At 40.4% G+C, this 27,117-nt stretch overlaps 1 protein-coding gene across 3 annotated transcripts in view; it reads left to right on the top strand.

Annotated features, from left to right (window-relative positions):
* The window catches only part of sfswap (splicing factor SWAP), a 55,805-nt gene extending 49,333 nt beyond the window's left edge, over window positions 1-6,472 (top strand). For all 3 annotated transcript variants that reach the window (XM_082542408.1, XM_082542409.1, XM_082542410.1), the window contains exon 19: window positions 5,787-6,472. In XM_082542408.1, coding sequence (XP_082398534.1) covers window positions 5,787-5,852 — 66 coding nt within the window. In that variant the 3' untranslated portion in view covers window positions 5,853-6,472. The remainder of the gene's footprint in view (window positions 1-5,786) is intronic.
* Window positions 6,473-27,117: the final 20,645 nt, after the last annotated feature.

The following is a 27,117-nucleotide window of genomic DNA, read 5'->3' as shown; positions in this document are numbered from 1 at the left end:
ATCAAGACACCACATATTTTCAAAAGCGCTCCGACGTTTTCGGAGACGTCTGTTACCCACTAGCTCGAGTGTTAGCCGGGGGCAAGGCTCACTAGAGCCGGTGAGAACCCCGGACTCCCGACAGATCGTTTTCAAACCCACCGCCGTCTTTCGCTACTCAGGTTAAATATATATAAGTCACTTAGATAACTTAAAAATGTTGTTGTTTGGCTTTTTTTAGTATTTTAGTTGTTCCTGAGTAAATCGGTTTGGCTGAGATTAAAGTTATAGTTTTTAGACAGCTGAATAAACGTCAAGCAGACAGCTGATTATCAGAAGTGTGAGATGGTAGAGAGTTTACTCCGGTGTCCTGTTATATTTTAGATAGCAAGGAGTTTATTAAACTTCACCGAAACAATCTGCAAATTTCATTAAAATTTAATAAACTACCATCTTGTCTTTATTTTTAGTTACCACATACCTTAAACACTTAAAGCTGTAAGCTAATGATAGTTATATAAGAGCAGATTCATGCTGGTGCAATAAGCTGAACGCTGTACGTCCAATGGATGCATGATCTGATTAGTTGACTAATCGGTGACTAGTTGACTATCAAAATAATCGTTTGTGGCAGCCCTAATTTCATCAGAGGAAAATATCAAAAATATTCCCATTTGACTGAAGGAGGTGCTCCCAGTGTCAGTCAGGCTTCTTTTCTGGTACTTTAGCAAAGTGTAATCTTGCACCTTTATGTTGAAGAGCAAATGGTATTTAGGGGGGGGGCACTGTCCATAGAAGCTGATGTTATGCTATTTTCTTCACACTGCCTGAGCCAACACAGAAGCTGTAATTTCCAGCGATAACCCCTGTGCCCAGGGTAAAGCACTTGTCCGTCTGTTTTCAAAGATGTGCAAGTAGTTCAGTGTGTTTGGCAGCGAACAGCCACTCTGATTCTGAGTGGGACCATGGCTTGTTCTCTACCTCCTGATTATTGCTTCAACTGTGTTTAATATTTGTTTTTCTAATGTATCATTAGTCTCCCTGAAGAACTGTTAGATCAGTGATGATTTTAGACAGATGCAGCCCATTCAGTGCTTTTTCTCTTTTGCATATAAGTCACACTTTAATAGCTCCTCTTGTTAAGGTCATGCCAAGCATGTCAGTTGGTCCAGACTCTCCAAAGCCCCTCTGTGTGTGTGTGTGTGTGCGTGCGTGCGTGCGTGTTGTGTCCTTTTTGTATGTTTTGGTCAGCAGAGTGTTTTTCGCTGTGAAACTCTCCCATGGATGCCATTTTTACCCAGGCTCTTTCTTGTTATGAATCGTGAGCTCTGACCTTAACTGAGACAAGCGAGGCCTGTGACTCTTTAGATTTTGTTCTGGGCTCTTTTGTGACCTCCTGGATGAGTCCTCGATGGGAAATGAATTTTAGTAGGCCGGCCACTCCTGGGAAGGTTCACCACTGTTCAAGGTTTTCTCCATTTGTTGATAATGGCTCTCTCTGTGGTTCGCTGGAGTCCTAAAGCCTTAGAAATGTCTTTGTAACCTTTTCCAGACTGATAGATGTCAGTTCCAGCTGCTCCTTTAGATCATGGCATGATGAGTTGCTTTTAGGATCTTTTAGGCTTTACTTTGTCAGAAAGGTGCTGTTTAAGTGATTTCATTATTCACTAAGTCTGACATTAATCAGTCCTGGGTGTGGTGAGGGAAATTGAACTCAACTTTGCATAAATGTGAGTAATCATTTAATTCATACTTTCACAAGAGGATAATTACTTTTTTACACATGGCCAGGTAGGTTCGGATTACTTTTTTCCCTTTAATAAATAAAGTCCTCATTTAAAGCTACATTTTGTATTTACTCAGATTATCTTTGCCAAATATTATAATTTGTTTGAGGATCTGAAACATTTTTAGCGTGACTAAAAGCTTTTTTTCACCTCACTGTAGGTGTAAAACTGGACACGATATAAAAAGATGAGCCTAGAGCAGAGTCAGGAGTGAATGGGCATGCAGTTTCACATCCAATTTTAAAATACTAAGACAGCGATGGTGAAAATGTTTATCTTAAGGATTCAAGGTGGTCTTCACAAGTCAGCGGTTCACATCACGATATCCACGCCATTTAAAAGGCGAGATACTCTTTTTCCGGTTGTGACTAATGCATTAATTAAGCGGCGATACAGTTTTAAGTCATTTAATAAACACAGCGGTGCTCTCACATGTATTGAATACTGTACATACTAGACAGCATCTTACAGTGAGGCTGCAGTGTGCTGGATTTCTAGAGCTTCTGGGAGTTGATGTAATGCAGGTCGATACTGTTGCCTCTGCGTTCACACTAACTCTTCTATGAACACTGGAATAACTTCAACTGAAGTGAAACTAACTCGCTCACCTGGCCGTGTGTGTGTGTTCCACAATGAACATCTCTTGATTCTTCTGTCATCAGCAACAACAAAAAAAAAAAGTCCTATTTCAGTTTCTTTTTCATTATCTCGTAGTCGCTTCTCCCACCTTCATCTCAACATAGCAACACAAGCTAGCTGGTGGAAACATGCTGCTGCAACATGCTCTGATTCAAAACTGCTAACTACTTATACCCCATCTGTGATGTTTTACAAACACATCTTGAATAATTCAGCACATCCTCATCTGCCTAATGGGCTCTGCTTCCCTCCGGGTGCCTAGTTGCTATTTGCTTCATTCCAGCTCTTATTTCTCTCGTGTTTGTCTGTATTCCTCTTTCTTCTTTCCCGTCTTCCCTGTTGCTGTACATTTGAAAGATACTTTGTTCACCTTTACAGTGAACTGCACTGGGACCGGGAGTGTTTTAAATTAGGAGTGTGGGTATCTCAAACACTGCATAGTTTCTTAGGGGGGGGGGGGGATCTAATGACAGAAAGGCAAATCAATACATGTGGCTGCTACATTGCTCCCTCAAGATTTTCCTAACAGTTTTTTTTGTTTGTTTAACGGTTGTTGCCGTTAAAAGCAAACATGTGACACCCTTATTTCTGTAATCTCACTTCCTAACTTGACCCACTGGTTATAGTTTTAAAACTGTCTTAAGGGCCCAGTGAGAGTTATAAATAGTGCTTCCATGTTAGTTTTTTCAGGCCTAGTGTTTGTAAAATTAGGTTTCAATCCTAAACAGGTAAATGTGGTTAACTGACAGCATACAAGGAAAATAGTTTGTCCTAATGAGGAAAAAAACCCAACATCCCAATTCAGTGAAAAAATAAAGCTGTCCTTGTAATGTGTGACATTTCCTTTTGTTTAATTTCATGACAGGATTCTGGCACAGCTTTATCAGACATACAACAGAAAGGCAGGCGTGATATCTGTTTGCTTCCAAACAGTCTCACATTGTTTTCTAAAGAAGCCGGTCAATAATAATCGCAGCCACAATCTGATTTCCACCCCACACACAACAGCAAAACCGTCTAAATAGAGGCCGTGTTCTTTAGCAGATGAAGGTGTGCACCTCGCACGATCTATTCCTTCAATTTCCCCACTATTACCAACATACAAATGTTACGATATCACAAATGTTCACATTTAATACTAAAGCTTCCTGTGGAAAAGTTTTTTACATTTTTGGTGTAATTTTGCAGTCAAATAAGGAAATACTGTGCTGTACTTCTCAGCTTAAAGCCAGACGGCATTTAAAAGCACAGACACACAATTAGAAAGTAGCTTTGTAGTTGCGTTGTGTAAAGCGACCAGTGTGTGTCTTCAGGCCTTCTTATAGAACAAAATGAGTGGGTGTGCGTCAGAAGTTAGTCAGGGTGGTCTCTTCCTCTGCTGGTACCCGTGTAAAAACCCAAAACTGTTCTAGTGGTTATCAAACTGTATCTTTATTGATGTATACTGAGGTGCGGGGAGGTCGTTAAATGTCGTCTATGTTGGTGTAAAGTGTATATGTGGTGGGGTTGTGGAGTAGCAGCTGCCCGTTGGTCTTTACTCCAGTGTAGATGAGACAAATATAATAAAATGATAAGGACTTAAATTATGCACAAGTGTGGAGAAAAAAAACATGCTTTTCTTACAGGTATCCCTGTTCATTATTACAGAGGTATAAGTACAGCTGGCAATTTAACTGTCACACTCAACTAAAACTCCAGCATCAAACAAAAAGTCGAATGTGAACTTTATGAAAAGTTTCAACATCAAACTCAGGTGTCTGTCTTTAATTAATTTAGTAATAGGAAAGCGTTCCAATTAGACGACTCCTGCTGGTTAAATTTAGCTTTAGATTTAGATTCCAGATTTAAACATGCCACTGCTGACTTACAGTGACGCGAGCAGAGTGCTGTGTCTCACTGATGCTGAGCAGCCTGCTGGTTTTTGGATGTTCTCAGATTTTATCTTTGTAATTTTTTTTTTCTTTACAGAACGTGGGGCAGTGCAGGGACTGTTTAGGTTAATACTGTATCGACTGTGTCTGGGATAGGCTCCAGCCCCTCTGCGACCCTGAACTGGATGAGTGGTTAAGAAAATGGATGAATGTATTGATTGTTTACTCATGAGCAAACTTTTTTTTTTTTGGTCCCAGAAGTCATGCAACATGGTCTCATACATGACGACTGAAGTGCAGCACGCAAAGACCTCCAGAATTTAGCTGCACATTAGTTAGACGGGACACTTGTGGCTGTATTTAGAGCACACGTCCAGCCACTTGATGATAATTCTGAGCGTTGTCATTGTGCGTGTCCGTTATCTGTGTATATCCGAGAACATCAGGGTTTTGAGAGAAACGGCCTTTAGAGCGATTTGATATGACAGCTTTCCCCCCTCTTGTGATTATAGCTGTTAATTCGTCTCATCTGTCAGGAGAGCTCGAGGGTGGATATTTGTCCATGCGTGCATGAATCGCTCGTGCACCGCGATGCAAATTAACACTTCCTATTCTGCAGCGTAAGCACTTGCCCCCGTGGTGTGCAAAGTTTACATTTCTACCTGAAGAGTGAAGGAGGAGAAAGTGGAAATGAAAAACTGCTGTTTGGCAGTTTCTTCCACTTTGTTTCTGTTTCCCTGCTGTGCACTCTCGTTGCAACTTCCTATTAATTATATTGTTTTAAGTAAATAACCTGTTTACAGTTGTCAGGGATATGTGTGGGTTGGCCGGGGAGTTCATATATGTGTTTTCTAATTGCCTTTAAGGGGATTCTGTTGTTAATCTTTTAAAATGTATAGCAGTGCAACAAAACTTTGAGGCTGGTGTAACATTTCAGTGACTATTTATACATTCCTGCATACTCGTTTTCTTCCTTCCTTCGCTTTTTATTTCTTCTATGAAATGAATGAAAGTGTTGCCTTCATTCATCCCACACGCAACAACAAAAAAACAAACGGATGAACTTGTGTGTCTGTCAGCCGCATGGTTGATTCTCAGTGGGAACACCATTACTAGCAGCTCTTTCGTACTGCAGGGAATAGTTTGCTGAAGAATTACAGGAGAAACTATTCCTCTTTAAGGAGAAGTAAAACACTGTGACAAGAAAAGAAAAGCGTTGGCAGATCTACTTTTTCCATTTTGTAGTTCTTTCAAAATAAAGTGCTTTGTTTTGTCCCCTTCCAGTGCAGTGTGTTTGCTCCGCTCCTAAATTTTGATCGGTTCTGTTTGATTTAGTAGATCTGCTTAGATCAAACTAACTGACTACTAGTTGTATTGTTATTATACCCACCGAGGCATGGCATATCTCTTGCCATGCCAGTTGCAACATTGTACTGGGGGTCTTAGTGGGAAAGCTGTACATTAAAACTCATCTCATGTTTTGTTTTTCTCTCTCTTCTTCTTTGTGCAGGATCTGATGGCCAAAGTGCGAGCCATGCTTGCCACCTCCAAGACCTTCCAGCCTCCCAATTCTTAAAAAGGACGTTGCTTTCTTCTGGATGTGACAACTTTTGCCTGCAGGCGAGTGGTATTCTCCGATTTCCCGGAGATTTATCTGGCCCGCAGCTGTTTCAGAGCCCTCTGTTTATCCATGATTTATCAGTTCATCAAGAATTGAGCATCGACAGTTTCAGTTTGATTGTGTTACGTCTTGTGCCAAGTCGTAAGTGTGAAGTACGCTGAAGTGAACCCTGAGCACCTGGTTTCACAGCCGGTGTGAGAAAACCGCTCATAACACAGGAGATTAAGTCACAGCTATGTTTTTGGTGCACGGAGAATCAAATGTGAAATAATGTTTGCCTCCTGTTTTGAGATGCTTTTCTCCTACGAGTCACTCTTTGCAGCATCAGCTGCAGGAAATCTGGAAGCTCTCCTTCTATGAAGGCTTATGTTTGGATAATTTAATTTTCCCATCATTTTTCCTCATTTCCTTTTTCTCTTCAGCGCCTACTCTACTACCTGAGAAGTAATTTGTTTTTACTCTGTCCATCAGCTGCAATGTGCAGCCTTTGAATTTTGGTTCCTGGTTTGTACTGTAATGAGTAATGCAGAACAACTTTCTAATCCAAAATGAAATAAAAGTTCTTTTATGATTTACGTGTGGCCTTCAGTTGTTTTATTTTAACAAAAAATAAATAAACCGTCAGGAGAAGAAAATGGATACAATGCAGGTTGTTATAGTGCATTAGATATTGGAAAAATTGTACTTGTGGCTAAAAAAAAAAAGATTACATAATTGGAACATGAATATTCAAATATAAAATGATTAGAAACTAATGATGCATTCTCAATCATCCAGGAAAGTAAATCTCCAAAAGTTGATTCTGTTCATCTGGACGTAGCGTTTTGTGGGAGAAACGTTTCGTCACTCAACACAGAGCGAATACCATCCCCACTGACACAGCAGCCAGGGAGGCAGAAGAACAGCACATCAAGAAGGCCCTGAGTAAATGTGGTTATCCCAGCATCTAAAGGAAGCTCCAGCCAATCCAAGAGAGAAGGACAACCGCTGCCCCAGCAAAAACCTGTAGTGATCCTGTATGTGTCCGGAGTATCCGAGCAGTTGAGACGCATTTTTTCTAAACACCGTGTCTCTGTGGCTTTTAAACCCCAAAACACACTGTGCCAAAAATTGGTCCACCCCAAGAATCGGGTCCCCCGACGCAAACAGAGTAATATAGTGTACGCTGTTAAGTGCCAGGAGGGTTGCCAGGATTTATACATCGGGGAAATCAAACAACCTCTGGCGAAGCGGATGGCACAACACAGAAGGGCTACCTCGTCAGGCCAGGACTCTGCAGTCTATTTACACCTACAGGCCAGTGGACACTCTTTCAAGGATGAGGATCCTGAACACATCCTGGACAGGGAGGAACGCTGGTTTGAGCGGGAAGTCAAGGAAGCCATTTACGTGAAAAGGGAAAAACCATCTCTGAATCGACGAGGGGGCCTAAGGGTACATCACCATCTTACAATGCTGTGATTGCAGCCGTTCCCCAACTCTCTCTGAATGGTACTCATGGCCATTGATCAGTGGTCTTTGATCAGTGGTTGTTGATCAATGGTCATGACAATTTGCATAATTAAGATTAAGGAACTGACCTCCCAGCCCATTGTTCCTTCAGTGGGCTGGTTTCAGTCATTATGCAAATGTACTGTTTATAAGATTGGAGAAACAGTCAGCTGAGACTGAAGAAGTCACTTGGATGAGTGACGAAACGTTCCTTCCACAAAACGCTACGTCCAGATGAACAGAATCAACTTTTGCAGATTGCAAACTAAGTAGAAGTGTCATAATTTATTCTTAGGATGCTTTCCCTCTTCACCAGCTGGGATAATGCCCTTGGTATTTGTTTCAAAAACACTTAAAATGTGTTTCACAGAATTAACGAAGGGAAAAAAGACAAAAGATCCATAGTGACATGACATGTATTATTAAAAAACAAAGCCAGTCTATTTCTATAGAAGTAAATTAATATATATAGAGGGAGGGGAAAAAATCAAACTGGAGCTTATCCCACAGCAAACCCTCAGCACAAGTATAACTCCCCCTTTGATTTAAGCACTCTGCACTCTGGAACCTCTGATGGTAACTGATTCTCTGATCTGAGGGGTCTGAGTTCAAAATAAGGTGGTTGATCAAAATCTGAGTGTCGAGATATAAAGTGGAGTCGTACTATGTAGTGATCAAAAGTGATCAATAAAATTTGAAACTGGATTCTCTGTGAATGGGAAGACACTTCTAATCGCCACAAACGTGGATTAGACGTGGTATTTGTGTGTGTCTGTGAATAGATTCTGTCTGTATGTTGGAGCAACACAACCTCCTGTGCACGTGTATCATACACTGAACAAAAATATAAACGCAACACTTTTGTTTTTGCTCCCATTCCCCATGGGATGGACGTAGAGACCTAAAATTCATTCCAGATACACAATATAACCATCCCTCCCAAACAGTGGTCACAAATCAGTCCAAATGTGTGGTAGTGGGCACATCTGCTATATTGAGATAATCCATCCCACCTCACAGGTGTGCCACCTCAGGATGCTGATCTGACATCATGAGTAGTGCACAGGTGTACCTCAGACTGCCCACAACAAAAGGCCACCCTGGAATGTGCAGTTTTTTGCGCTATTGGGGGTCTGGGGACCCAGAACCGGTCAGTATCTGGTGTGACCACCATTTGCCTCATGCAGTGCAACACATCGTCGCATGGAGTCTATCAGATTGTCAATTGTGGCCTGTGGAATGTTGGTCCACTCCACTTCAATGGCTGTGCGAGGTTGTTGGATATTCGTGGGAACTGGTACACGCTGTCGTATACGCCGGTCAAGCACATCCCGAACATGTTCAATGGGTGACATGTCCGGTGAGTATGCTGGCCATGCAAGAACTGGGACATTCTCAGCTGCCATCTGCCCTGAACAATGTGAACCACGATTCATCCGTGAAGCGCACACCTCTCCAACGTGCCAGACGCCATCGAATGTGAGCATTTGCCCACACAAGTCTGTTACAGCGACGAGCTGGAGTCAGGTCAAGACCCCGATGAGGACAACGGGCATGCAGTTGAGCGTCCCTGAGACGGTTTCTGACAGTTTGTGCAGAAATTGTTTGGTTGTGCAAACCAATTGTTCCAGCAGCTGTCTGGGTGGCTGGTCTCAGACGATCTTGGAGGTGAACCTGCTGGATGTGGAGGTCCTGGGCTGGTGTGGTTACACGAGGTCTGCGGTTGTGAGGCCGGTTGGATGTGCTGCCATATTCTCTGAAACGCCTGTGGAGACAGCTTATGGTTGAGAAATGAACATTCAATGCACGGGTGACAGATCTGGTTGACATTCCTGCTGTCAGCATGCCAGTTGCACGCTCCCTCATTGCTTGTGGCATCTGTGGCATTTTGCTGTGAGACAAAACTGCACATTCCAGGGTGGCCTTTTGTTGTGGGCAGTCTGAGGTACACCTGTGCACTACTCATGATGTCAGATCAGCATCCTGATGTGGCACACCTGTGAGGTGGGATGGATTATCTCAATATGGCAGATGTGCCCACTACCACACATTTGGACTGATTTGTGACCACTGTTTGGGAGGGATGGTTATATTGTGTATCTGGAATGAATTTTAGGTCTCTACGTCCATCCCATGGGGAATGGGAGCAAAAACAAAAGTGTTGCGTTTATATTTTTGTTCAGTGTATATGTAGCAATGTAATAATTTCCCCACGAGTCAAATGTAACCTCAAGGGACGAATGAGTGCTCTGTCTACATATAACAGGCAACAAAGAACCAATTTTAAATTGTATTTTTACAAACCAATATCTTTTGTTACAGCAGCCTGTCACAAAAACACATAATCTGTCACCATTTCTTTAGTAAAATCTTTGAAAAATGTCAAAGCTAACACAGTTCGACAGGGATAAAATAGTGGTTTTGCAACAATAAGGTGATTACACAGAGCCATTACCCAAAAACTCAGCATATTTTAGCTTGCTGTGTATTGTGTACTTAAGATACTTGTCCTCCACTTGTCCGCCTGGAAAAGTGGAGGACAGAAGAAGTGTCAGGCCTGAAAAAAGTTGTCATTGTCCAAATATATGTGAACCCAAGTTCTTTTTGTTTTTTGTTTTTTACCTGTTCACTGAAACATATTTCAGTTATAGTCATATAATGGACATGGTTATAATGTGTAGACTCTCGGCTTTCATATGAGAATATCCACATTCAAATTGGATGAAGGGTTTAGGCGTTTCGGCCCCTTAACATGTGCCACCCTCTTTTTAAAGGGACCATAAGTAATTGGACAATTGACTCAAAGGATATTTCATGGGGCAGTTCCTTCATTATGTCATTATCAATTGAGCAGAAAAAAGGGCTTGAGTTGATTTGAGGTGTGGTGCTTGCATTTGGAAGATTTTACTGTGAACAGACAACATGTCAAAGTGGCAAAAACTGCAGTTTGGTACAGCTTGAGAAAACAAGAAAGACAGGAAGCACTGGTGAACTCAATAACACAAAAAGACCTGGATGTCCATGGAAGACAACAGTGGCGGATGATCTCAGAATCATTTCTATGGTGAAGAGGAATGCTTTCACAACAGCAAACCAAGTGAACAACACTCTCTTGGTGGTAGGCGTATCGATATCCAAGTCATAAAGAGATTACTGCATGAAAGTAAATACAGAGGATTCACTGCAAGGTGCAAGCCACTCATAAGTCTCAGGAATAGAAAGGAAAATTGGATTTGGAACAGCTCATGATCCAAAGCACATCACATCATCTGTAAAACACGGCGGAGGCAGTGTGATGGCATGCATGGCTGCCAGTGGCACTGGAACATTAGTGTTTAGAGTGTTTAGTGATGACGTCTCACAGGACAGAAGCAGCCGAATGAATTCTGAGGTGTTCAGAGACATACTGTCTGCTCAAATCCAGCTAAATGCAGTCAAATTGATTGAGCAGCGTTCCATAATACAGATGGACAGAGTTTAAGACTTCGGTCTCATTGTAAGCAAAGGGTTTTCAGCCAAGTATTAGAAATTGTCATTTTTATTTTCAGTTATTTAATTTGTCCAATTACTTAAGAGCCCCTGAAATGAAGGGAGTGTATTCAAAAATACTTTAGTTCCTCACATTTTTATGTAATCTTTTTGTTCAGCCCCCTGAATTAAAACTGACAGTCGGGAGTTCAGCTGTATCTGAGTTTCATTTAAAATGGTCATTGGGGCCGCAGCCAGTGGTGTTGGAGATCTTGTCAAAATTGAATTAAACGAAGGTCAAAAAGTATCATCAGATTTGAAGTTGCAAAACCAGCTGCAAAGAAAAAAGCACAAACACTGGAACAGTACCAGTCATGGATTGGACTTCAACATTACTGAAGCAGTGTAGGATCATCTTGACAGAGAACAGAACGAAAGGAAGCCGACATCCAAAGAAGAGCTTTGAATGTCTTCATGAAGCCTGGAGAACTATCCCTGAAGACTTCTTGAAGAAACTACAAAAGAGCTTCACTAAGAGAGTTCGGGCTGTGTAGAAGAATAAAGGTGATCAAACCAAATATGGACTTTCAATCTTGTTAGAATTGTAAAAATATTTTTTGCCTTGTACACTTTGCATTTTTCTAGAAAAATACAAAGACATTTGGGGTGGCACAAGACTTTTGCACAGCACTGTATGAGCAGCAACTACCAACAATCAATTTCAGCTAAGAAAAAGAGCCACGGTGGTGTTCTTGTCTCTATATTGATTGAAACAAACCACTGAACGGCGTGGCTGGTTAGTATGTCACTTACTGCATGAGTGGAATTAGTGAAACAAGTCTGAAAGTTTGTTAGAGCTGCCTTAGCTTACTGAAAACACATCTTCAGTTTGATCTGAATTATCTGATATCAATCAAAAAGGAAAGGTCCCACCACTAAGTACTACAAAGTAATTTCAGAGATTTAAAGTATTTATTTGTCGACATTTATAACAAAGGAATGAAATGCTGTAATTGTCTGTGTGTTATTGGGGATTAGGTGACATTGTTAAACTAATTAAAGCAGAGAAACAAGTAATTCTAAAGGGGTTTTGTTGTGACTCCCTCTCCATTAAGACAGACAGGTGTGCAAAGCTCAACAGCACATTTACCCCCTATCTAAGTCTTTCTCTTCTTCTCTTTATTTGGGGTGCCCAGCTTATAAGGAAAATAAAAAAGATTTCCTGCCCCCAAGCAATAACCTCTATTGACTGCATAAAGTTTACTGTCACAGCAGCATTGCAGCATAAACCTTGAAGACTGTTGATTGCCTCATACCCTCCAGGCAGCTGCTGCGATGGCCCTTGCGACCCAGTGCTCACTTAAACCAGGATGCAGAAATTGTTGGTAAACTCCAGCTCGAATTACTGGGGTGCGAGCGCTGGCTCACCGGTGATTAAATGTTCTGAACCATAATCCATTTAAAGCCATGTCTTTAATCACTAAAATGTAAAACCTATTTTCAAACAGGCAACTAATTACAAAATCACTGATGCTTCTGTTTGTTCTGCTCACATTTAAAGGTTTGCTCCAGCAGCCTGAGCAGAGCGCTGCAGAGCCCTGCAACGCTGTGGCAAGGTGATAATAATCCATTACATTAACTGTGAGTTACAGCTGTGTGCCAGCATGGCAGTGTTTTCAAGTTAGGCACACTTGAGGGATATTTAGCGCAATAACTCAGATGACCTGACGCGATAGCATCTGGAGGACAAAACTTCTTCAGTCGGAGAAACAAAGTGCTCTGCCATCCAAAGTCAGCATGTTCCTGTGCTCTATATGCACCATCACACACATCCTTAGTGCTCCTGCTGATGCAAAATCTCTACAGAGAGCAGTTCAAAACCTCCTCTGACTGCATTAATACTCAGTTCTGCCCCCGTGCCACCAGGGAAACTCTACAGAAACATAACGAGAATAAAGGAAGAGCTGCTTCAAGCCTCCGGCCGTGAAAATGTTTCCTCCCTTCAGAAAAACATGAACAGATGACACCGACACACTTTGCTTTTGATGGTTTGTTTGTTTTTTTCCCTTCTATAGTAATCCCCTCTTATGAGCTTACCTGTTGTCATTTCCCTATTTGGTATTAACTCTGCTTCCTGCTGTAATGCTTAGATTATTAAAGAAGACATGTTACCACTTCACCAGTGTCAAACTATTACAGTAAGCATTGATACTACTGACTGCATTATCTCTTAACTTGTATCCCTGCTCCCTTTATGAAGTCTTAAAATGTATTTCAGAGAAAAATCTACAGCAAGCACTTTTAAGGGGGTAGCTGTAGCTGAGGAGGAAGAGTAGGTCATCTACTAATCCACCAACTAAAGGTTGGTGGTTCAGTTCCTGGCCGCTTTATTCTCCAATGGGTTTATTGGAGCAATAGCAATATTTTCTAAAAACTTGTCCCTTTAGTTCAAGCCCAAAAATGCTGGAAAGATTTTGCATGTGTTCAATCTAACTTTAGCACTCTGCTGTCCAAAGAGGGCTCGGGGGTGTTGTTATGTTTGGTCTACTCAACTGGAACTACTTTGTCCAAGTTAGTTGTCCAATTCAGTTCAGTTCAGTTCAAGTCAACTCTATTTATATAGTGCCAAATCACAACAACAGTTGCCCCAAGGCGCTGCATAAGGTAAGGACCCTGCAATAATACAAAGAAAACAGATATACCCAACAATCAGATGACACCTCCGACCCCAATCTCAATACTTACTATTTAGCATATAGACAATTCATATACATATTTTTTCATTGAAATAATAAATGTAAAAATGTAAATACATCTGCCAGAGTAATATGACTCAAAACTTTTTCCTTCCAGCCTCTGCTTCTATCTGGTCGATAGAGGTTTTTAATCACATTTGCATTGCATAATGGAAACAGCAACAATTGTCTCCTAATGAAGTTAAAAAGCTCTTAAATCTTTCTCTGCAAATGAGACTCTTAAAAAAAGGCAAAAATAATCTGTCGATAATCAACTAAATTTAATTAAAATCACGAGTGTCTATTGAACACAAAGTCTTGCAACCCAAATGTTTATGGGTAGAAATAGATTGGAAGGAAATTGCTTCTCTAATAACACCATGTATCCAATTATGTTGCAGACTTTTTTTTATCTAATCATATAAAATCTGTAAGGAGTGGGGTTGGAGGGGGGAGAGTCTCACACAGTTAAGGCAGGAAATGTTTTACAGCAAAAACAGCAATATAAGAAGAGTTCACATAATTTACAGCAAAGTTAATTAAATCCATTCACTGATGAAGTTGGTAATATATTTAGCATATTGCAATAGCTAGCAATATATCCATCGATCACTACAGTTAACATTCACAGAGGCTGTGCCATGCTGCAGGGAGTGAAAGTGGAAGGAGACATTTGTTTCTGCCATCAGGCAACAATGAGCTGCAGCATCTCAAGACTGGTGGGGTCATGTGGTACAGACTGACATCACGCTGACATGCTCTGGTAAGAAACAAACCTGAACCCACACTCCACTTTTCTTCTTTTTCTTCTTCTTTTTTTGCTTTAAGGAACTGAAGCCAAACATTTGATGGAAAAAGTCAAAGGAGAACAGCAGTAGGTACTGAAAACTAGCCTTTTTTTTTTCCAAACTCAAAGGTTCTTTATTGATTTGAAACTAAACCTTTAGCTGAGTGCAGAAACGTTCAAGTCAGGTTCAAAAAGAGATAGTGGAACAGGTCCAAATGACGGACTGCAGTATGTCAGTGAAGTGTGAGCCTTAAGTCAAGTTACAAGTTCTTCAGTCAAGTCTGAAGTCAAGTGCAACCCCCTTTGTGCAGACATGAATGGTTGCAGGTGAAAAGACATCAACACCACACTTGTTATAAAACATATCGCTAAAATACAAAAGGCAGCTTAACTGCTCTGTCTTCTACACTATTTGGGGAGTCGTGATTTGTGATCACATTCTTTTATACCGGATCTAATCAAATAAAGATTTAATTAAATAATATTTACCTGAAGGTGCTCTCACATAATAATATGTGGAAGTGGGAAATAAGTGGGAACATATATCATTTTAAGAAAAATGTTTTGAATTTGATGGCAGCAGCAACTCTTGAAAAAACATTGGACTGGGGAAACAAAAGGGTGGAAAGTAGAAAAGTGAAAAACTTCTCTGGCCAAACAATTTTTTTAAATTCTTCTTTTGGGACATTCCTCTCCCAAATGTCCAGCTGCTGGTCCCTTTGGTTCTCAGATGTTTATGGACTTTTGTTAAGAAGAGAGGATCCCAGTGGTGACAGTGGTAAACCTTTAGGCATGTCCCAACAGGTGTAGGCCCCATGACGGACTGGAGACATGACAGCTTCCAACTGGCTTGGAGAACACCTTGCTGTCCTCCAAATTTACCTTGTCTCAATTTCTGCTGCTTCATCTAGATGGGAGAGTCAGAATTTGATGTAAACAACATGAAAACATAGATCCATCCTGCCTTGTATCAACAGTTCAGACTGCTGCTGGTGGTGGTGATGTGTAGGGGATATTTTCTTGGCGCACCACAGCCTGCCTGAGCATTGCTGCCAGTCATGTCCACCCCTTTAGACTGCTTTCACCAGTTTCATCTGTACAGTTTATAGAAGACAGACAACAATCAAGGCAGAACCATAGATTTGGCCCATTTCTCAGATGAATAACGAGACTGTTTGTTACACGGTTGAATGATCTAGAACTGTTTTCCGTGTAAATAAACTACCATGTAAAAATAAATGCATTGGGGTATGACTGAACTAAAGTCAGTAATAACTGATAAATAATTTAAACTCAATTTTTGGCATTCTATTATTTCTATCAGCAAGTGTCTCGCCTTGATTTGTACAACACACAGGTCAGAATTTCAGCAAGAAGTTCATCTGGCCAATCCAGTGTGTGTGAAAAGACACTTATTTTATTATTTTGGTTCTTTATCTGTCTGCACAGCTGCGCTGCCTTTGATAAGGAAGGCGAGTGATGCCTTATGCAGCATTTTTCAAGGGGTAATTGTACGCTGCCACTGAGGAATAGATAAGTATGAGTCAAACAGAGTCTAGTGAGGAAGATTTATGTGAGGGATGAGCCTGTATCCCTTTATTACTAAAGCAGATAGTCTTATAGTGCTTCTAAGCACGTATAAAGTTTTGGTAACTCTCAGCTCTTTTGGCCTATATTACAGATGTCAAAAAGAGACAAGAAACAAGTTGCTGATACTATAGACTATTTCCCCCTCATCTTATGCCCTTATTTACTTTATATATTAGCATCTTACTTTCCAAACAAAGAGGTATTGGTTATTCTGTAGCAACAGTCACATTAAATCACAGCAGAGACCAAGTAGAGTTAACCTGTAGTTAACTCTCATTCTGTTAAAAGGCTGCAAAAATCATGAGGACTGGGATGCATAAGGTCTTCTGGACCTCCATTCTTCTCCTTGGTGTCACATTTAGCACTTTTTAACTTGGATAATTAAAGTGTGGACTGTAAGGCGTGATAAATAGCTGGAATAAAGTGGCAATACGTGTGTCTTGTATGTGGATGTGTCAGGTTTTCTTTTTTTGTTTGTTTGTTTGTTTTTTTAAAACAAATAATATGATTGCAAGTAAGTGATAAATTCTGCTTAACCAATAAGACAATCATGAGTCAACAGGGGTTTGTGAACTGCAGAGTGTCTCCACAGCGGAAACGTACTGCTGGTACATCAGAGGAACAGCTCAGTATGAGCAGCTTGGAGACAGATTTAGAGAGGAGAGGCTGAGAAGGTGTGGGCATGTGCAGAGGAGGGCTCGTGGATACATCGGGTAAAGGATATTGAAGACGGAGGAAAAAAGGACCTCCACAGAGAAGACTCATGGGTGTGCTGAAGGAGGACGTGTGGCTCGCCGGTGTGACACAAGAGGATGCTAGGGATAGAGTGAGATGGAGCTAAATCCCTAAAGGGATCAGACAAAAGAAAAAGAACTGCAAGTGCCCATGACTTTATGTAAATAATACACCACAACTGCCATACATGTGAGCCAGTGTTGTGTTCGCTGACTTCTGATCTGCTTTAAATGGTCAAAAATTCATCTTGAAATTCAAATGCAGTATTTTTGATATTTTTATTTCTTTACTTAGTGGTTATAATCTAACCTTGTATAGCCGGAACTGTTTGATAATTGACAGAAAATTAACATTGTTGGAAACTGGAGTGTTCATTGAACCATCCATCCATTCACTTCCGCTTCTCAGGGTCGCGGGGGGCGCTGGAGCCTATCCCAGCTGTCATAGGGCGAGGGGCGGGGTACACCCTGGACAGGTCACCAGTCTGTCGCAGGGCCAACACACAGGGACAAACAACCGTTCGCACTCACATTCACACCTAGTGACAATTTGGATTATCCAATTAACCTATCCCCACAAGCTGCATGTCTTTGGACAGTGGGAGGAAGCCGGAGTACCCGGAGAGAACCCACGCAAACACGGGGAGAACATGCAAACTCCACACAGAAAGACCCCGGCCTGATGTTGGAATTGAACTCAGGACCTTCTTGCTGTGCGGCAACAGTGCTAACCACCGTGCCACCGTGCTGCCCTGTTCATTGAACCTTTTCACACATTTCAACACATTTTTTTTTTTAACAAGAAATTGTAATAATGTAAATTTGTTCATTGAACCTTTTCACAAATTTACATTATTACAATTTCTTGTTAAAAAATGTGTTGAGCAATTTATTTAAGCTTTTCAGGGGGGAAAATCACACTGATGATGCAGAGGTCTCAAAAAGCTGCAAAAACTCATGTATCAAATATGATATACTGGACGTTACAGGATTAAAAACAATTATGATACCCCACATATCCTTATTGTAATAGTGGGATGGATATGAATACTCCCAACTTATACGTATCAAAGTTTGTGAAGGTATTCATTGCATCGCATTTAAACTCAGAGCAATTTTTTAAGGATGTGAGGGTTTGTATTTAACGAAAGTGTTTCAACTTAAACTTTAAAGTATAAAGTATTTTATTTAATAATTTTTTGGTATTATATGTGTTTTTTTTTTGGTCTTTACACCTCACCAACAAGTATGAATGACGAACATACAAAACACAAAGCACAAAACTCCAAATACTGGCAGATCAATTGTGATGTCATGGCTGGCAAACTTGTGACTTACTACACTGGCACTCATAAAGCACTTTGTAGTGAAAAGAGGTCCATTATCTCTGGGCATCAGATCCCACACATGCCATCTTAGAGCATCAAAGAGTGACAGTGGAAAACAGCAAAGCAGTCATGGCTTATGACCCTATGAGCTCATTTTGAGACAGATGCACAGCAAAGGCACAAATCTGAAGCTGTTGCTCTTGGATCAGAATATTATGCTCATTTTTTTTTTTTTCAAACATCTGCCATATTTAGAGGACAATGACAAACTTTCAAAAGCCTTCAACCTCACAAAAGGGGCAATACTAAAGTCTTATTATCATGACACATTAGTGCCAATAACCCATCAAAACAAAAACAAACAGGTCAATAAGTCATTTAAATAGCTACTCCAGTCTGCCTGCTCAAACCCCTGTCAATGGTGGCCATAATAACCACAAGACCTCAGCCAAACATTAAATCACAATTTTATATGTAATCAAATCAAGCTCATCACATCTGCACTGATTGATTCCAGACTCGATTACTGCCTGGCATTTGCAATTTCATTAACTCATACTGGCAGAGAGAGACCGTGTGTGTGTGGGTGTGAGCAAGACACTGAAGCAGGATGAGAGTGTGTGCAGGACAAAGTGACTCAGGCAAGCAGTTAGAGAGAAACATGAGGGCAGGGGAGTGATTTGTTTGCTTTACGGGACCTGAATGCATTGTAATTCAGTGAGACATGTGAGGGAAAAGGGAGGAGGAATAAAAAAGAAAGTTGGCGGTGAAATGGAAGTGTTCGATCTCCAAGTGCATTTCATGTCTATATTCTTAATTTTATGGTGAGCATTAAGATGATTCAGTCCTCAAGCAACCGTGACAGGAGAGAATTTGACATGGCACTGATGTACCATATGACTTTCTTTTTTCTGCGCTTGGCTATTTGGTGTTTAATTTTAAAGAAATACTGCAGTACTTTAGTGTAATCATGGTTCAAAGTTCCAATATATTTCAAGTGGCTGTGACAGATGTGGTCTGACCACCAAGTAGAAGGAGCTACAGCAGAGTCAGGACTCGGAGCACCTTGGCCACAGATCCAGACAGAGACACAGTGGTCTAATTAAGACATGTGGCAAGAAGAAAGAGAGCAGACTGGCTGAAATCCCAGTGGTAAACACGGTCGAGGATGAGACAGATGTAAAGATTTTCTCTGTGTCTGTTCATATTCTATCTATCTATCTATCTATCTATCTATCTATCTATCTATCTATCTATCTATCTATCTATCTATCTATCTATCTATCTATCTATCTATCTATCTAATTCTACAGTCTGTTGATCGCTGTGGAAGCTGAAAAATCAGAGACTTCTTTAACGTCCCTCCTTTCCGCCTTGTTGCCACTGGACTTAAATAGACCACTGTGTCTCTGTCTGAGACAAAGGTGCCCTCGCTCTTTGCTTCATGTAGCTGCTATAGTGAAGGCGGTGGTAGTGGGGGCTTGAAGTCTGTCCCACTTAAACCGAACAGAGCAGACGATCTGCTTCATGGCCCCATCCGATCCACTTAATGTGATTACTGTCCTAAATGCTTTGCCTGTGTTCAGCGAAGCTATCCTGGATATCTTTTCATTACAGCTTGAGCTAAAAAAAAATAATCTCATTTTAGTTAAAATGCATTGATCTGCTGCAAGTTGCCAGTGTAATTAACAGGATTATTAAAATGATATCTAATTGTTGGTTGAACTATCAGCATTTAAATGCAACAAAGAGAGAACTGGTCAGTCTTGTTTCAGTCTATGTGGATTGACTATCCTTCTGGGGCTTGTTGTAGTTTGTATTCTACAGTACCTGTATCTGTCTGGGGCTCTGCAGTAAGCTACATGTTTTTAAGATGGATTGAGTGGACAAGCTGATGGCTGACCGGTGCCAGTGTGGCATAAAATTTCATTTGTGTTTCTCACTAGATACGTGTTTAACTTGCTTATGCACGTAGAAAATGCCTTCTTCCTTTCTCATCTTGCACCCTTTTATTCGTTCGCTCACCCTCGCTGGCTCTAATTTTCTTTTCCATCATTCTCTCGGACATTTTTCAATCATGTTGTGCACTGAATGACAGAATGGTTACACATAGAAAGATCATAACCAAACTGAAACTTGGAAACAAAAATACAAATATGTACTTGTAACCAAACATCATCCAGTCGAGCCTTCCTCTTGTGTTTGCATTACATGGCTTCGGACAAAATATAATGGGTTTTTGGTCTAACTCAGCCGTCAATCACTCCTTCACGAGCCTTCCAGTATAGGCCTGTCATCAGTACCAGCTCGATTCCTGTGTTATCTTCATCCCTTATCATTTCAGCTGTTCCCATCTGCTATCTTTTGCAATTGTCAGAAATTCTTTTTGCCTGATTTGATTTTGACGTCCAGCCAATCTGCAGACACTCTGATTTTGACCTACGTGTCTGGTCCCAACTGTTGCTGTAAATTGCCTGTACATCCACCTGGTGCGTACCAGCGCCTACATTCAGGTCCAAGTACCTCTTGCTAGTTAACCCACCCTGACCTGAGTTACAGCCAATTTTGGAGAACAGACTGAATAAATTATATTCCTTTGGGTAATTTTTCTTTTAAAGCACACACGTTTATTATCTGTGACAATGGTGAGTCCATCGAAAATGAGAATAACTCAAACGGCACAGTAGAAAAATGACCCTCTGCACGTTCACTACGAGACACAACAAGAGAAAAAGAAGTGCAATTTTAACAGTTTGTCTCAGTTTTTGTACGTGATGAAGAAATGCTGCTGTAGTACATGAAAGAAACCTGTCAGTATGACTCTTTGGGCTCAAAGAGCATAAATGGGTAAAATTACAGAAGAAACTGTGGCGTGTAATTGCCCAGACTGTTCTGTAATTGTACAACAGAAAGGTTTTGTTAATTCATTAGAATTCCCTACATTAGATAGTGGGAAACTATAACTTAATTACATTGTTGAGGGAGGAATAGCCATGAGGGAGGTCTTTATCATAAAACTTATGATGATACATGTATCTATCCCCTCCTCGCGTTTTCCAATCCAGCAGTCCAGATTGGAGTCTTTGTCGGCCTTTTCTGGTCCCCGGGTGTTATGTTTGACAGAAGTGCAGAGGTGTCGTGATGGATAGCGATTACGTTCTGCTTCTCCATTCCAGATTTTCTGGCCCATTGGTGCTGCCAGAGTTTTGTACTGTTTTTAGAGCCAATACAAAAAGGCCCATTAGCTGCTCCGTGTCTTCAGTCCTAACCACTGTGGTTCTGTGGTTTATATCTCTGTGAGTATTATTCAAACATAAATGAACTTCTTCTTTTCAGCACAGCATTTGTTAAACACTCAAGTAGTAATAATCTACTAGTAATCTTTAAACCTCCAGCTTTGCATCCACCATTCAGCACAGGCCACTTTGCATTGTATTTGTCAGAAATGAAAAAGAGATTTCTTTATGGAAATTATTTGCTTGAAGATATTTAGAGCCGCAGATTATACATTTCACTACTATCAGTTTGACACGAAATATACCCACTGACAAATGCATTTGTCTTTTTATTTAGTCATATCACATCCCTGTCTCCATGCTGCAACAACAGGATAATAGCCCCTGGGGGATCTGAAAGTCAACACATCGTAGTTTTTTCTTTTCTCTCTCTCTCTTTTTTTTTCTTTTGTTTTTTTTTTCTCTTTTTTTCCAGATGGGAGAATCAGGAAATAGACAGAAAACCGCAAAGGTGAAAAAGAGGAGCGTTTGCCAAGGATCTAAGTCAGAAACTATTCTTATCTTTGAATGGGCGATTCGGAGAACTGTCATCGCCTCCATAGTTCATGGTGTGTGGTGCAATTACCATAACTTGAATCGTGGCCTGAATCCCGTGATCTAATCTCGGCTCTATTTGGGCTGTACAGTTAGAAGCTATTGTCCACAGTGTCGCCTGCTATCATTACAGTTCAATTGTCTGTTTTCTCAGCAATATGAATGTGAACTGGAGCTGTTACTGACTGTATCCAGGTTTTTACTGGTTATGATGTACTGGTATTATTGCATGCAAGTGGCACAATAGAGCGTTTGTCAAAGGCGGTTAATGGCTGAGCAGCTCTGGTGTGAATCTTACGGCTCTTATACTGCATATATATGTAAATTAAATTAAACCCTCCTTGTTATTTCTTTTTGTCATGTTTATGTGCTTGATGTAAACAAAAGCATTCAACACAGCACATTGCATTTTCCCTTATATTTGCCAAAGAGTGACTTACACAGCGTGTACAGTCATGGTACTAAGAAAGCACATCATGTATGATCTGTCTAAGATTCTAAGGTTTTACATATCAGGACATAATCAGAAACGATCTAGTCTCGCGAGGTCTTAAAACGAGGCAAGAAGAATCTGAGCTGAACAACATACGATATATTACAGTGTTTCATTATTCAGTGGTGTGTTAAAACCTAAAACACACTGCATGATTCAGTAGCTTGTAGACACAACTTTAGCAGCAACAACCTGAAGTATTCTATTACTTCGATTGCTTTCAATCAGTAAGTTTCACGTGTTGTCTCACAGGAATTTTAGCCCACTCTTTTTTTACATTGTTGCTTCTCTTCATTGAAGTTTCTGCACATCTCTGTTAAGGTCCTGCCATTGAATTTAAATCAGGTTGTGGTCTGCACTATTGTCACATCTTTATTTTTTCTTTTTAAGCATTCTGTTGTAGATTTTTCAGCTGTGCTTTAGATCATTGTTCTGCTGTAAGGACCAGTTTCAGCCACGCTTCAGCTGTCGGATAGATGAGCCGATGGTATACCGAGCAGTTTACTGCAAAGCCCAAATCATCACTCCACCACCATGCTGACAGTTGGTATCAGGTGTTTGTGCTGATAGGCTGCGTTTGGTTTTCACCCAATGTTGTGCCGCATTAAAGCGGAACATCTCAGCTTTGGTCTCATCTTTAGGAAATGTCTTGTGGTTTGTGCAGATTAAGCTTTGCTGCCATGTTCTTTTCTGAGGAGAAGAGGCTTTCTCTTGGCAACCCTTCCAAACAAGCCATATTTGTTCAGTCTTTTCCTAATTGGAATGAGTGCACGGATGGATGAACTTTAACATCCTACCTGAGGCTTGTAGAGTCAGAGAAGCAGCTCTTAGGGTTTCTAGAGTTTCTCTGAACATTGCTCAGTCTGACCTTAGGGTAGAGGAAAATCCACTCCTAAGAAGATTGGCAACTGCCATAACTATTTTCCAGTACTGAACAATCTTTCTCACTGTAGAAGAACTTGACTGACTTACATTTTTTCTTGATGTGTACTCAATCATCCAGGTAAGGAAATCCCAGAAAGCCGATTCTGCGTTCGTGTTTGTAAATTCCAGATTGATGGATAACAGTGCCTGCTCCTCTGAGATCACTGCTGATGTCTTTCCTCCTCGCCACCGTATTACAGTTTTTCTCAATTGCATCAGTGTAGTCCTCACATCAGAAACATCATTCTTACTGCACTTAATGCAGTTCGCAAATCAGCAACAAATTTTCCATCCACTCCAGCCTTTTTCCATTGTTTTTGTGAACGCTGCTATTGTTTCTATGCATACTGCACTACTAAAGACATTTGTTATTATGTCGTTCTATCTGAACTCAACTCAACAAAACAGTTTGTACTTCTGTCAGCCAGAATTCTGCATTTCTCCTTCACCTTCCTGAATACCGTCTGCAGTGTTTTCAATCAAATTACTTTAAACTTTTCTGTTTTCAAATACATATGACAGAGCAAGACCAGTTACACGCTGTCAGTGGTAACAGTGAAAGTGTCCTTCAATTGAAATCAAATATAAACACGTTCTCAGAAGAGGTTTAGTTAAAACAAATAGAAGTGCAATCGCAGACTAAATGTTTCAGTTCAGCGATCTGATACTCAGCCACTGCCTTAAATAGTGGCTTCGTCAACCAGGTGATCAGGAACAGGTGAAGCTTCAACATGTACTGCATTGGTCTCCACAGTCGCCAAAACTCAATCCTTTAGAGCACCTTTGGGATGGGGTCAAAGGGGAGATTTGGATGATTTGAATTTGCAGCTGGTAAATCTGCAGCAACTGTGTGATGCTATCATGTCAGTATCAACTAACATCTCTGAGGAATGGAACCTTGTTGAACCTGTGCCACAAAGAATGAAGGATGCTCTGAAAGCAAAAGGGTTTCAGCCCAGTTCTAGGAATGTTTACCTTACAAACTGTGCTTTTGTGTAATTAGCAGTGCCATAACATACTCAAACTACCTGACCCTCTGTTTCCCTGTGCACAGGTTTTTGGCATCCTACCCATGGTGTGGTGAGCCTGACCCTGAATTGGTGATTGTGAGCACCGTACACGTTGAACAGATTGGACCCCACTTCTCTTGGAGCACCTTCTCTTGCACACCTTGTTTGTAATAATTGGTTGATTGAGTTACTGTTGCTTTCCTATCAGCCTGAAGCAATCTGGCAATTCTCTTCTGCCCTCTGACATCAACAAGGCATTTTCACTCAGAGAACTGCTGCTCACTGGATATTTTCTCTTTTTAGGACCATTCTCTGTAAACCCTAGAGATGGTTGTGGGGGGAATCCCAGTAAACCAGGAGGTTCTTTAATAGTCGGATAAGCCTGACTGGTATCAGCAACCATGCCACGTTCAAGCGCTTTTCTTCCTCATTCAGATGCTCATTTTGAACTTCAGAAGGCTGCCTTGACCATGTCAAGGTCAAGGTAGTTTCTGACAGATTAGATATTTGCATTAATGAGCAGTTGGACATGTTCTTAGACTGCATGTATTTTCTTTGTCTGTTTTCTGATGCACTGTTTCATTTATTCTCCTTTTCAGGATTTCAGCGATTCTGTAAAGTATGAAATAAACTCTTCACATTTCATTTTTTGTCTTCACATTTTTTTCTTCTTTTTCTTCTTTTGCATTCACTAATTGTCTTTGCAAAGTCACTTAGGTTTTGATAAAAGTAAAAACACAATGATTGTCTTAAAATGATAGTGAAGGGTTTTTATTCTTTGGTCACATAGTTGAAGCGATTGACTGACGTTTGCATGTTTTGACATATTTGAAAGGGTTTTGTTTTACTGTCTTTCACACAGTTTTGTTTTATGAAACTGCCTTTAGTGTTTTGAGAACTGCATTAAAACTGGTGAGAATAACGTTCCTGATGTGAGAATTGCATTGATCAAGACAAACTGTATCACGCAAACTGCCAAAACCTTTGCAGTTATAGAGGTGGTCACACTTGCTGATGATCGATTAACTAAGTGTAATGAATTAGCTACACCCGGCTGCTACTTAACCTCTTAATTCCTATGAAAGGAAGCATGTGCTTTCTCTCTTTCTGCATCTTTGCTTAATTTCCATTAAACAGATGATGACACTGGGTAATTTATTTAAATATGAGTCCTGCCAAAGACCTGATTATTTTTATAATGTACTAAAATGTAAAACTAGAGTTTCCAGAAGGTGTCTTTCCATTTTCCCCTCAACTTATAAAGCTGATATAGTGTAAGATATTAAATTTGGCCTTAAATGATCCATTCACACTAGTTTCTTGTCACAGGTGACTTTTGGTGATAGGCAAACATCGCTTTTCTGGAACATTAGATAAAGAAAATAAGTTGTCAGTATCCTCATTAGCACTTAGGAATGTCCCCAGGTATTCTTTTTCATCTCTTTTTGCTCACAATAAATTTTTCATTATCGAGCAATACAATATTTTTTACATTTCCCCTGATACACGGGGACAATTTCTGGGTTGGTCTTTTCCTGCAGAGAGTTGGACTATGCAAGTTTAAGAAAAAAGGTTCAGCAGAACATCTGCAGAAACACAAGAGATGAGAAAAAAACAAAAAACATATTCCACCCTAATCTTTTGGGATGCCACATTCCCAGTTAAAATTATTACCCTGAGTAAAGCAGAATTTGTGTTTTAGAAGATCTGTTTTCCCTTCTATGCCCTTCGTAAGACTGAAAAAGAAAATCCATTCCTGACATTTGAAGCAATAGTCACCAGCACAGCACCACCGAGGTTTATTTAGTAGCTTTTTGCGCTCTCTTCATCATCAATTATAAGGTTCATTTTTCATTTGCACTTCACGTCTGTTGTTTAGCTTGTTGCAAAGTTGAAAAATGATTTTGTTGAAAATTTGATCTGCTAAATGCATGAGAACAGTCAAAATCCGAGAAAGATTATGTAATTTTATCAAAAACGCTGAAATTACATTTGGTTTTCACCCCTTGGGAGGGGATTGCTTTGTTAACTCATGTATAGAGTTTTAGGTAATACATTTTTTTTTTTACTTCTGTCATAGCAAAGATCTTTAGTTAGTGTTACTTTCACTTTCTCTGAAATTTCCAGGCATCCCAAGTTGTTCAAACACTTTCTTTTTTGTTTGTTTGTCTTCAGACCCAAATTTACATTTCATTGGGTTTGGCATAAGTCACAGTCTCAGAAAGTTTAGTTTTCACAGAAGAATTTGCTTGCACAAGTCTTTGACCGCAATTTATTGACAGGAAGCCAGACACTAAGCACAGGATTAATTTTGTCCAGCAAGTGTTTGACCTTTTGTGTTTTAATTTAAGCCCTCACAGACAATTCCTTATCAGACATACGATCCGGCACCCCATAGATGAGACATTCCCAGAGCAGAGAATTTCTCTCTGCTGACCTGCAGAGTTTCCATCAGCCATGGAAAACTGAAACCAAAGTGAGGTATAAAAGAGAATTTAAGTCCCATTCACAGATGAAAGGCACTGATAAAGAAGTCAGGAAGTGTAGTCTAGATTAGCGATTGTTCTGGTGGGATTTATTTATTAATTACAATAATACTTGATGAACTGATGAAGTGAAAGAAAGAAAATGTTCCAATGGTTATTCTGTTTTTCACAGCTGAGAGCTCCTGTTGCTGAAAGCTGACAGTAGAAAGTACCCTGATATTTGGAAGCTTCGGACAAAGCGCTAAACAAGATTTGAGTTTGGCCATATTCTTATTTTCTCTTTGTGACAGTAAGCTTTCCGTCAAGCTGCCCCCGCATTCTTACTTTTCCTTTTTGAACTGTGC

Source organism: Aulonocara stuartgranti, assembly GCF_965226115.1.
Source record: "Aulonocara stuartgranti genome assembly, chromosome: 7".
Lineage (NCBI taxonomy): Eukaryota > Metazoa > Chordata > Actinopteri > Cichliformes > Cichlidae > Aulonocara > Aulonocara stuartgranti.
This window is presented reverse-complemented; position numbering and strand designations above follow the sequence as displayed.